General features: G+C 37.0%; 2 protein-coding genes across 3 annotated transcripts in view; one reads left to right on the top strand and one right to left on the bottom strand.

Moving 5' to 3' along the window:
• LOC100187395 (4-coumarate--CoA ligase 1-like) overlaps window positions 1–1,029 on the bottom strand; it is a 7,462-nt gene extending 6,433 nt beyond the window's left edge. The window contains exon 1 of one of the 2 annotated variants that reach the window (XM_026837112.1): window positions 782–1,029. In XM_026837112.1, the coding sequence (XP_026692913.1) occupies window positions 782–883 (102 nt within the window). In that variant the 5' untranslated portion in view covers window positions 884–1,029. The remainder of the gene's footprint in view (window positions 1–781) is intronic. The other variant, XM_018814540.2, reaches the window with a different exon arrangement.
• A 2,273-nt stretch (window positions 1,030–3,302) lies between these two features.
• On the top strand, window positions 3,303–11,483 carry LOC100178722 (SWI/SNF-related matrix-associated actin-dependent regulator of chromatin subfamily A containing DEAD/H box 1). Its single transcript, XM_002130388.4, has 17 exons — window positions 3,303–3,535; window positions 3,744–3,802; window positions 4,092–4,285; window positions 4,719–4,817; window positions 5,239–5,453; window positions 5,642–5,835; window positions 6,424–6,559; window positions 6,884–7,019; window positions 7,456–7,587; window positions 7,957–8,039; window positions 8,252–8,385; window positions 9,019–9,140; window positions 9,466–9,654; window positions 9,904–10,022; window positions 10,673–10,855; window positions 11,028–11,131; window positions 11,368–11,483. The coding sequence occupies exons 1-17, from the start codon at window positions 3,444–3,446 to the stop codon at window positions 11,418–11,420; spliced, it is 2,244 nt and encodes a 747-aa protein (XP_002130424.1). The 5' UTR covers window positions 3,303–3,443; the 3' UTR covers window positions 11,421–11,483.
• Window positions 11,484–11,995: the final 512 nt, after the last annotated feature.

Genomic DNA, 11,995 nt, shown 5'->3' with positions numbered 1-11,995 from the left:
GAGAATGATTATGAAGCTCACTTGGTAAAGCATGGAAAGCGAAAAACCCTTAAAACTGAATCTAGTTCCAACTATTCCGTTAAAGCCAATTTGCTTACAACCATCTCTTCTATAGTTACCCCAACTTTAGTTTAACTTATTAACACATGCTTTGGTGGACAGTGGTCAATCCTAAAACAAGATTCTCTTCAAAACCAAGTGATTCAGCCATTGTTATATAAATGATGATTAGGTGAATGATTTAACGTTATTTGCTGGTTGGTTGGACACTTATATGTTTTGCCAAATCAAACATCCAATGCTTTGAGGATAACCCTGCCCTCACAAGCAGCATTGGAGGAGTTTCTCAATGAAAGTTTTATTTCTTTCTTGTTTAATCCCGTCTTGGTGATGTAAACTGTGTTTACGCCTTTATTATGTTTACAAGTCTTTATTTATAATGTTATTTTGCTGTTCGGTCGCTTCTAACGCTGCGTGTAGCTATACTTCCGTAAATAATTGACCTCATTGCTAAATTCGTATGTTTTTCAATGCGTTTTTCCCATTACTGGTACCTTTTTAAGGCAAAATACATGACGTAACAATTGAAAATATTGGTGTTTGTGACGTATAATAGGCCTTCTAATTTCAAACGTAAAATGTGAATTATCAGGCCGTATCTCTAGTAGGCCGTGAGTTTATGCACATTTGTTTTAGATAAAGCAAGTATAAACCGCGTGGGTTGAACCACAGACACAAGTTTAACCAGAAACAATCTATATTATATTTCCACAAGTCTTACCCACGCCACTTTATCTCCATGTTCTTGTAAAGCATTCAACACATGTTGTCCAAATGCCACCTCTGGTATCAATATATCTGGATAAAGACTTCGCGGATCCATAATGAACGTCACAGAAACTTAGCATGTAAGAAACTCTGCTGTATGCTTTTTTGCACAGCGTACGCGTTATACTCCTGTTAAAAAATTGGCGCGTTTTTCTTACCAGAAACGACCGCACTTCACCTTTGCTTAATGGTGCATAACATCTAGTCCGGCGCCGTGGCATAGTGGTTAGTGCGCCTGCCTGTAACCCATAGATAATGGATTCAAGGCTCGTCGCTGCTGATATTATGAGCGTATGTGTCCTTCGGCAAGACACTTAACGGTAATCGCTCCAACCCAGTGTTTACTATAGGGTCGACAAATTATCAGACATATATAAAAAAAATGAATAAAAAAATCCTCCAAAAAATAATCACCCACAAAGTAACATACGTGGGAACTCATAGGCAGGCACGAGGTATATGAAACAGAACACCCGTGTTATAATGACTGTCGTTGCCCCGCCATGTGAGGATAAATAGTTTAGATACGTGGTAACTTGTAAGCTGGCACGAGGTGTATGAAACAGCACACCCGTGTTATAACGACTTGCTATAACGACAGAGGTATTGCTGGGTTAAGTTAATGTTAAATGAAATAACGGCAATTGCAATAAAAGATCAAGCGTTGCCTTTATATTAAATTGATCACGAACCGGGATATAGTTACTCGTTAAAATATAGTTACTCGTTAAGCTTGACTTGATTTACCCGCAGTCGTGCATTCTTTTACAACTTACAAGTCGCGCCTTTTCATGTTCTGTATTGAATGTATTCTTTACTGTCGGAATGTTCGCTGTACTTGGGAGAAGTTTCTTGCGTCTCCCTTTTGGTACTGATGTTACAATTCTATCATATTTTATTAGGTTCGTAAAACACCCGTGATCAGATAATATCGTCTCGTAATAACACAGTATGTATAATCCGTCTTAACACTTCGACACGCATGTCTCCACATCACTGCGTTGAAGAATAAACAATTAATTTGTGTGGAAGGGGGATTGAGGGAGCCGGAACAGGAGGAGCGCATATGCCTCAAGGCACAACGCGAGATAAAAGAACACAAGCGAGGACATGGTAACACCGATGTCGTCTTGCTGAGTATGACTAAATTGGTTAAACATAAGTTTTTATTTGTAAACTAAAGCGTTATAAAATTTTCAACAATAAGCAAGTGCCTGGTAGCAATTCAAAACGCTTACTAACACGAAAACCTATCTAGTTAGTTTCTTGCATCTCGTCATTGATGCGTTTCGTCACATGAAGAGTAGGATATAGAAGAACTGTAGGCCGTATGAAAAGGTAAAAACCACAACAACAGATCTATTGAATTAACTTGTAGCGTGGTAAATTTCCGAAGAAAAAAAAAAAACATATAGATAAAACAAAAAACATATGTTGCTACAAAGATTTACAACCAGCACAATAAAACTCTATCCATTGCCATCGGAACCACTGTAAATCACGCACTCAAGTTTATGGAAAGGATCAATCCTATTTACATCCTGTTTCCCACCATGGCCATGATGTCGCCTCGTGCTTAAGATCTGCATTTCCATAGTAAAGTAACAGATTCTTGTTCTATCCCAGGCTTAGTAACTGTAGTACAGTAGGGCTGGGTAGACGGGACACCTTTAGCTCACAATATCCAAATACCCTGATTGTGTTTTAAACAATTAACAGTGGTCTGTGGGACTCGTGAGGATATAGTTCTATAATTGTTGGAATGTTATTAGCCTTACTACCTAATGAGACGAAAAAGTAGGACGAAAGGGTGTCTCATCTTTCCCTGCCCTACTAAATAACTAACGAAGCAAAGGCTCTTATTGGTAGTAACTCATTCAGGTAAAACTTTAAAGTAAGAGCGAAACTTTTGTGAATAATTGTTTTTATGCAGATTTGTAGAAAGCAGGTTTAAAACATATTACGAAGGGACGCCCTTGGTTTCTAACAGAGTCCGTATATAAACACGAGTTAATTCATCACCATAGAACTTGAAAATTTGAATTTCTTACATCTGCATCCTGTATTTGTATTAAAAACATAAAATATATTAAACTTAGCTATATACGTTCATATTTATATTATGTCTATGAACAATTTAGCCCCATTTGCTGTGTGCTATGTGATTTCTATGAGCGAGATGAAATAACTCATGTTTATATATGGACTCTGGTTTCTAAATAACAGGGGCAATCGACATAGAAAGTAATATCAACGCTGTTTTATTAGGAAAAAAATATTACCGCAACATATAATTGTGAGCATAATGTTGTTTAATTTATTGGTAATTCGTGTTTTATAAATATGCAAAGTATTATTAAGCTTATTTCTGTAAAAGTGTTTTGTTTCAAAATTTAGGAAACTTACTTACGTGCCCACTTTCTCTTTTGTTAAATTTATGTTCTCAAAACCGGGGATTTTATTTATTATGTAAATTGTGAATTAACTTTTGAGAACGAATTCTGAGAATTACGCAATAATTTAAGTTTTCAGCAAAATTTAATCTGGTAATCTTAAACTAAAGAAAGCGTTGAATTAAATACAGTCATGTGGCTTGGTCCTTTCTTTCTTTAAAAATGAGTGTGGCGGCAAAACATAAATTATCGGACAGCTCGTGCGACGAAGACGACTCATCAAAAGTTAATAATGAACCAAAAACAAAGAAAAGGTAAAAATTAATTTTGTAACCGTTTAAATTTTTGAGCACTGAGCATTTTAAATAAGCATGTTAGGATATTTTTGTGATAACCAAAACTCAATATTAAACATAATAAAGAGTATGACAATTTAAGTTTTTTTTCAAAAAATGATATTTTGGTGCTAGTGATGAGTCTTCCCCCACCTTAGTTTTACAAACCATGTTTATTTTAATGCAGGAGATTGTATTTATCAGCGGAATCGGGAAGTGAAAATGAACAAAATATTGATGAACAAGGTATGTCATATACATTTGTGGCTTAACTATGTTTAGTCCGGATCAAAATAATCGCCTTAATTCATCTTCCCTCCCAAAAAATTATATGTCACTCTCAATATGTATATATAAATATGTGAAATCTGTGTAATTTGGAAAAAAATCCGCACAAAACATTGTTTGTAATTATTTTTTTTGTATCTTCTACTTTTTTTACTTGCAGTACTTTTGGCAGCTAATTTTATAATGTGTCAACAAAAGAATCGTAAATTAAATTGGTTCCACCACTTTTCACTTTCATAAATTGTAGAAAAAGTTGAAGAATCTGTAGAAGCAAAGCAACCAATCACGATCATCAAACATCAACATTTGAATGGGAATTCCACCAATCACAGCAAGAGTAACGGTCACATGACAAAGAAGGAAGAATCATATTCATCGGATGAAGATGATGAGTTTAACATGAGCGAGAAGAAGAAAACCAACGTTCTTGTGTTTCTGCAGGTGGGGTTTAACTTCTGTTTGAATGGATGAATAATTGGGAAAGGTATCTTCTGGTAGTTGTTTTATTTGAATGGAACAGGTATTTTGTTCGCTATAGGTTGGGCCATTATCAGGGTAGGTCTTGAAGTGTTTTGCCTAAGGAAGCATATCCCCGTTACCGGTTATATTAGTGTCGTTGAACGATTTGTCAAAAAACCTCTTTTACACTTGCGACACAAGATAATAAAAGATATAAATACATATACATACTTATAAATATATGTAAATAGTTTGGTGTACAGTGACTTCATTTGTGTGTGGTGCTGTAATGTAAAGGTGCACAAGATGTACAAGAAGATTGTGTATATTGGTAGGATGGCATTATTTCATTTCCTATATGTGTGTTTTATATTGTTTAAGCTTCAGTCAAATAAGTTGAGCATCTGCTTTGTAGGAAAGCACTGAAGAAGAATTGACGACAATTTCAAAATGCAGCAGCAAGAAAGCAAAGATCATTATTTCCGTGCGTCCATTTGTTAACTGGGATGACTTGGTGGGTAATATGTATTTAATGACTGTCTGATAATCCACACACTGTAATAGCTTCAGCAACTCGACTGTGAGCATGGGAGTGGCAACCATGGATAAGTCACTCAAGTTCCCACCCATGAGGATATAAATGACCAAATCAACCAAAAGTCATGTCTGCTTATCCACACACTGCAATAGCTTCAGCAACTTGACTGTGGGCATGGGAGTGGCAACCATGGATAAGTCACTCAGGTTCCCACCCACGAGGATATAAATTACCAAACCAACCAAAAGTCATGTCTGCTTATCCACACACTGCAATAGCTTCAGCAACTCGACTGTGGGCATGGGAGTGGCAACCATGGATAAGTCACTCAAGTTCCAACCCTTGAGGATATAAATGACCAAACCAACCACATATTAACATATGTCTTTTTCCACAGGTTTATAAACTGGATACAACCCGCCTATTAAACCGAAATCTTATCTGGTCTTGCATTGATTTGTTGAAGGAGCGAAAAACCTTGTGTTCGCTCATGAAGAATTGTGGTCAAATATCGAGGGAGCTTGAAGCTGAGTTTGATAAGTTACGACAGTGTGGGGAGAACGTACAAGACACTGCTATTGTGGTGGAGCAACCAAGTATTTTATCACCAAGGTTTGTATGTGTTTGAAAAATGTTTTGTAAGTTTAACAAAGAAAAATTATAAAACCAAACTCTTACCTTTGATAGTTTGTGGCAGAGATACCTAACCCATTGATGAGTCCACTTTTTATATTGGATTTCAATTATCAACTAAATAATAACTTTGTTTCAATAACTCTCACCAAGTTGCACCTCCCCAGATTTACATTGAAACCTTACCAGATGATTGGATTAAACTGGATGTGTTTGTTGCAAAGAAATAAGTTGAATGGGATCCTCGCAGATGAGATGGGGCTGGGTAAAACTATCCAAACAATCTCGTACATCTCATATTTATTGGAGGCGGAAATATCTGAAGGACCTCATCTTATCGTCGTGCCAAGCTCTACATTAGGTTGGTTGTGAAGAATATTAAATGTTACCTGTGCTACAACCTAGTGGTCACTAATAGGTTATTCAAATTATCTGCCATAAACAAAATAAATGATAAATCCACCCAAAAAGTAAACACCCACACAGAAGTAACATACATGGTATCTCGTAATCTGGCAATAGATGTGTATACCTTATTATAACGACTATCGTTTTCCAGGCATGTGATTATAAAGTAAGTTACATCATTCATACCTCCAGTTGTACAATGAGTGGTTGAGCATTTGTTTCTTAACCAGAGGGTACAGATTCAAAGCTTGAGCCTTCATTATGGCTTGTGGGCGTATGTTTCCGTTAATAATATTTGCAATAAAGTTGCAGTCACATACATGCCAACTCGTAATTAGGCACGATGTGAATGAAACAAAACACCCACGTTATAACGATTGTCTTTGTCATTTTCCTGCCGTGCTAGTAAGTCATCCATCATTAACAAACAACATTTCTGAAACAACTCTCTTAGTATTAATTATCCCATTATCAACCATGCACAAAACAATCAGCCACAATTTTAACTAATCAGTAATTATCGAATTTTCCTGCTTTTTAGAAAATTGGAAGCGAGAATTCACTGAGTGGTCACCTAGTGTTAAGATCGTGTCGTACATCGGTAGTCAACCGGAACGTCGATCTCTTCGCTCGGTTCTGCTCCGTTCGTTGGCCGATTGTAACGTCATTCTAACAACGTAAGGATTGGTTTTAAAATTGGTGTTTTTAAATGAATTTGACCAGTAATGTACATTTAGGTAGCACACATATATGAATTATTGTAATAAAAATAACATCTGGTAGGCCTGAATGAAATGCTCAACAGATTAGATTTGTCTTGCGTTTCAAACCAGTACTCATGTCTTCCTCAAAACCAGGTCATCATTTGTTTGGTTCGCCTATAGTGGTTTACAAACCAGTTTGACTTTTATTGTAAAAAGTTAAATCACTTTTATTCTTATAGAGTTATACAAAAAAATATTTAAAAATAACAAAACTAAACAAAGTAACTCCCACTGCAGATATAACTTCACTATTAGTTCACCTGAAGATCGATCTTTCTTTCGGAAACTTGGTGTTTATTGCGCCGTGTTTGATGAAGGCCATATGTTGAAGAATATGTCATCACAACGTTATCAACATTTACTTCGTATTAAAGTGAGTTTGTGGTTTGAGACCTCAGGATACAGGGTTTAAAGCTCGATACTGATGTATTTGAGTATATGTACTTGGGAAACACACGGTGGTTTCTTATGCATGGAATCACTTCTGAAGATTTTCACAGCTATCTATGAGTGTAACTGTATTTTTACAATGTCACACCAGATTTTACCCTGCTGTTGGGTGTCTATACAAACAAGCAGAACCAAAGTATATTGCATTCACCACATTAATCAATGAGGTTCCCTATGTTTGACAACTATGAGTGTAACTGCATTTTAACAATGTCACCCCAGGTTTTACCCTGCTGTTAGGTGTCTATACAAACAAGCAGAGCCAAAGTATATTGCATTCACCACATTAATCAATGAGGTTCGATAACATTCTCCCATCTTAACCAGATAATGAATAAAATATTTGAATCTTATTCCAGGCTGAGCAGAAGATCCTCCTGACGGGAACTCCTTTACAGAATAGTTTGGTTGAGTTGATGTCTTTGTTGAGGTTCGTAATGCCGGATATGTTTGATGATTCAACGAGTACCCTGGTTCGGATATTCCACCATGTAAGTTGGCTGTGTTGGGAGGTTAAGTTGAATTTCATGCAAGGGGTTAGAAGATGGGGTAATCCCTTAGTGCGTGCAAACTCAGCTGTCAAAAGTCTTAACTAATTCTCAGGCCAACTGACATACCTTGTGTGGGGACCATCAAGTCAACTCAAGCACTTGGGGTGACGGTTTATTAAATAAATGAAGTGTTGTATATTGCATATTGTATAGTTATGCAGGGGTTGGGAATGCTGGAAGCTCTCCCAGTGGGTGGGGTGAAGCTGCATTTGTGGGTTTAAATATTATTATAAAGTTAGAATTTAAAGTATCTTAACATGCTTAGATTTTAATTTTAATAAAACATATTTTACTTGAATTCCCGAACAGACGAATGAAGATCATGGAAGCGAATTCTCCCGTCAAAGGATCAACCATGCGCGTCAAATCATGCAACCATTCGTACTTAGAAGGTAAGACCACATGCATATGATCTGATATCTGAAGCTATTGCGGTGTGTGGGTAAGCAGACATGACTTTTGGTTGGTTTGGTCATTTATATCCTTGTGGGTAGGAACTTGAATGACTTATCCATGGTTGCCACTCCCATGCCCACAGTCAAGTTGCTGAAGCTATTGCAGTGTGTGAATAAGCAGACATGACACCACAATGATTTCATTACAGATTAAAACGTGATGTTTTGAACCAACTCCCAGAAAAAGTTGAGAAAATAATTTCCGTTCAGTTCACCCCAAACCAACTCCAACTTTACGAGAAAGTGAAAACGAACTTCAAAGATAAAGTTTCGAAAAGTCAAAGTAAGATTTTTCAATAAACCATTACAGGCTGGGGAATTCTAATGTATTCTGTAATATTTAATATGGTTTATGACTTTATGTTAAATACATTGGATACTCCACCATCACCACGTATGATGTGTTCATAGTTCATTTATATTTTACATTATGCCATTGGTCCAACAGTCTTACTTTTGTTTGACAATTTTTGAAAAACAGGCTCAAGTAGTTTTTACCTTTGGTGTTTTAACGGCCGTCGTTTTGCTGCTAATTCCCCGTTTTAAATATTATCATCTTTGCCAATGTATTTGTATATAAATAGAATACATGTATATGAATGAATGAACGAATGTAACTTACTTTATCCTCGCGTGGCCGGAAAACGACAGTCGTTATCACACGGGTTTAACACCTCGTGCCAGCTTACGAGTTACTATGTATGTTACTTTGTGGGTGATTATTTTTTGGGGGGGGGGGGGATTTTTTTATGTATGGCTGATAATTTAGACAACCCATTAGTGACCACTGGGTTGGAGCAATTGCCGTTAAGTGTCTTGCCCAAGGACACATACGCCCACAATGGTAGCAGCGGATGCTGTACTATTCTAACCATACATTACTTAATGTCTAAATAACTTGTTGATATTTCTATAGTGTCGAAACATGAGTTGAAAAATGTATTTGTTGAGCTTCGTAAAGTTGCCAATCATCCATTGTTAAGAAGGGAGATCTTCACTAACAAAAAGTTAAAGAATATGGCTCAACTTATTAAGAATGTGAGTAGTGGTTATGTGTGGTGTGTTGAATGGATGGATGAAACTTGTTTATCTTCGTGTGGCTGGGCAACAACAGTTGTTATAACATGGGTGTTCGATTTCAGACACCTCTTTCCCGCATATAAGTTACCATGTATGTTAATTTGTGAGTGGTTTTCTGCATGGTTGTCAATTTGGACAACCCATTGGTGACCACTAGGCACTAGGTTAGGGCAATGTCACATTATGTACAAGTTCCCGCAAATGTAACTTTATTGTGGGTGATGGATTTTGTATGGTTGACAAGTCAGGCATCTTCACCATGGTAACCTCAACCCAACCACAGGATATTGATTACATGGATACAGAGGAGAGGTTTGTGTACGAGGACATGCAAGTCATGAGCGACTTTGAATTACACAACTTATGTTTATCCTCACGTGCGCTGTCGACCATGAAGTTGCAGGAATCCAGTTTAATCGACTCGGGGAAGATGGCACACCTGGATGAAATGCTACCCAAGTTTAAATCACAGGTGAACTCTTTGGTGCATGCAAGTGGTGGGTTATATGATCTTTAATTATTCTATGTGGGTAAGTTTCTACTGTGTGGCACCCCATGGGACCTGAGGTTTAAGCCATTGTTGACCCATTACCCCAACATTGTATATGCATGTTCTATTCCATATGGGTGAGGTTCTACTGTGAGGCATATCATGGAATTATTTTAAGTTCATGCTTTATGTTTTAGAAGATCAGTTTGAAAATAAAATACATGGTTTCAGAACAAGCGAGTTTTGTTGTTCAGTCAGTTTACCATGATGATGGATATCTTGGAAGTTTACCTTAAATTGAGGGGACATCGATTTCTACGACTTGATGGTCAGACTCCTGTCCAAGAAAGGTTAGTTTTAAACATAGGCGTCAATTTCTTAATTTGAATTAAAATTTTGGGTGACAATTTTAAAATTCAGTAATTTTATAGTTCAAACATAGGGAACCTCATTGAATAATGTGGTGAATGCAATATACTTTGGCTCTGCTTGTTTGTATAGACACCTAACAGCAGGGTAAAATCTGGGGTGACATTGTTAAAATACAGTTACACTCATAGTTGTCAAACATAGGGAACCTCATTGATTAATGTGGTGAATGCAATATACTTTGGATCTGCTTGTTTGTATAGACACCTAACAGCAGGGTAAAATCTGGGGTGACATTGTTAAAATACAGTTACACTCATAGTTGTCAAACATAGGGAACCTCATTGATTAATGTGGTGAATGCAATATACACTGGCTCTGCCTGTTTGTATAAACACCTAACAACAGGGTAAAATATGATGTCACCCTTGTTTTAAAAGTTTGACCGAAATGTGAACCCTAACGTTATGGCCATAACATCTTATATATAAAGACCTCGAAATTGATAATTTATAAAAATGACAAAAAAAGGAAATGCAACATAGCTAAAAAATAAATCAAACCATTTCTGCTTTACACCCATGTTCTAACCTGACATGAAGCATGAGGTCTTACACTCCCTTCCCCCCAGGTTATCCTACATTGATTCATTTAACAAGGACGACTCGGTTTTTATATTTCTTCTCTCCACGAAAGCTGGTGGTCTTGGCATTAACCTAACAAGCGCGAGCGTTGTTGTTCTGCATGACATTGATTGTAATCCTTACAATGATAAACAAGCAGAAGATCGTTGCCATCGGCTCGGACAAACTAAGTAAGTTGTGGAAACATAAAACAACATGTTATCTTTGATTAACAACACTTAAATATAGGATGTCAAAACGCTCGTACCCAAATAATTGGCAGAAGGGTTGTTTTGCAAAACAGTTGCAAAATACCTTGATGTCTGGCATCATATAGTTGTATTTATTGTTCATTATTTGTAGGAAAGTTGAAGTTGTGAAGTTGATATCGGTGAACTCCGTGGAGGAAGGAATGTTTAAAACAGCTCAATCTAAACTACAACTTGAGAAAGATATGAATGAAACAGGTTCCTTATTTCTACTTTGTTTGTTGGGGGGTTGTTTCCATGGATGCCACTGTCCAGAGCTGAGTTGATAAAGCTATTCCAGTGTGTGGATAAGCGACATGACTTTTGATTGGTTTGGTCATTTATATCCTTGTGGGTGGGAACTTGAGTAACTTATCCATGGTTGCCACTCCCATTTTCAGTCAATCTTAAAGTCCTGCTATTTGTCCACCATATTAAAATATATTTTTTAACAGGTGAAGACACGATAGACTGGGCCGGTCTCATCACTGCAGCTCTTGAATTGTAGTTCAATTATATCTCGTTTTTTTAGTTAAAGGTTCACCAGAATAAACATGTTGTTTTCAAATCATTTTGATGTTTTATTCGACAGTGAGCATGAGGTGCATGAATACACCATGCGCGTCTGGTGTATAAAAAAGACACCCATGTTATAACTCGACAGTGAGCATGAGGTGTATGAATACACCATGTGTGTCTGGTGTATAAGCAGACACCCATGTTATAACTCGACAGTGAGCATGAGGTGTATGAACACACCATGTGTGTCTGGTGTATAAGAAGACACCCATGTTATAACTCGACAGTGAGCATGAGGTGTATGAATACACCATGTGTGTCTGGTGTATAAGAAGACACCCATGTTATAACTTGACAGTGAGCATGAGGTGTATGAACACACCATGTGTGTCTGGTGTATAAGAAGATACCCATGTTATAACTTGACAGTGAGCATGAGGTGTATGAATACACCATGTGTGTCTGGTGTATAAGAAGACACCCATGTTATAACTTGACAGTGAGCATGAGGTGTATGAATACACCATGTGTGTCTGGTGTATAAGAAGACGCCCATGTTATAAC

The sequence above is a fragment of the Ciona intestinalis genome, chromosome 12 (genome assembly GCF_000224145.3).
Source record: "Ciona intestinalis chromosome 12, KH, whole genome shotgun sequence".
Taxonomy (NCBI): Eukaryota; Metazoa; Chordata; class Ascidiacea; order Phlebobranchia; family Cionidae; genus Ciona; species Ciona intestinalis.
Note: the sequence above shows the minus strand (reverse complement) of the source record. Positions and strands in the feature narration are given on the sequence as shown.

Excerpts from the sequence above, each read along its gene's own strand:
- LOC100178722 (XM_002130388.4), top strand. The coding sequence starts at position 3,444 with ATGAGTGTGGCGGCAAAACATAAATTATCGGACAGCTCGTGCGACGAA. Across the intron at positions 6,560-6,883 it reads TGTAACGTCATTCTAACAAC|ATATAACTTCACTATTAGTT; the intron begins GTAAGGATTGGT and ends CTCCCACTGCAG. Across the intron at positions 10,856-11,027 it reads CATCGGCTCGGACAAACTAA|GAAAGTTGAAGTTGTGAAGT; the intron begins GTAAGTTGTGGA and ends CATTATTTGTAG.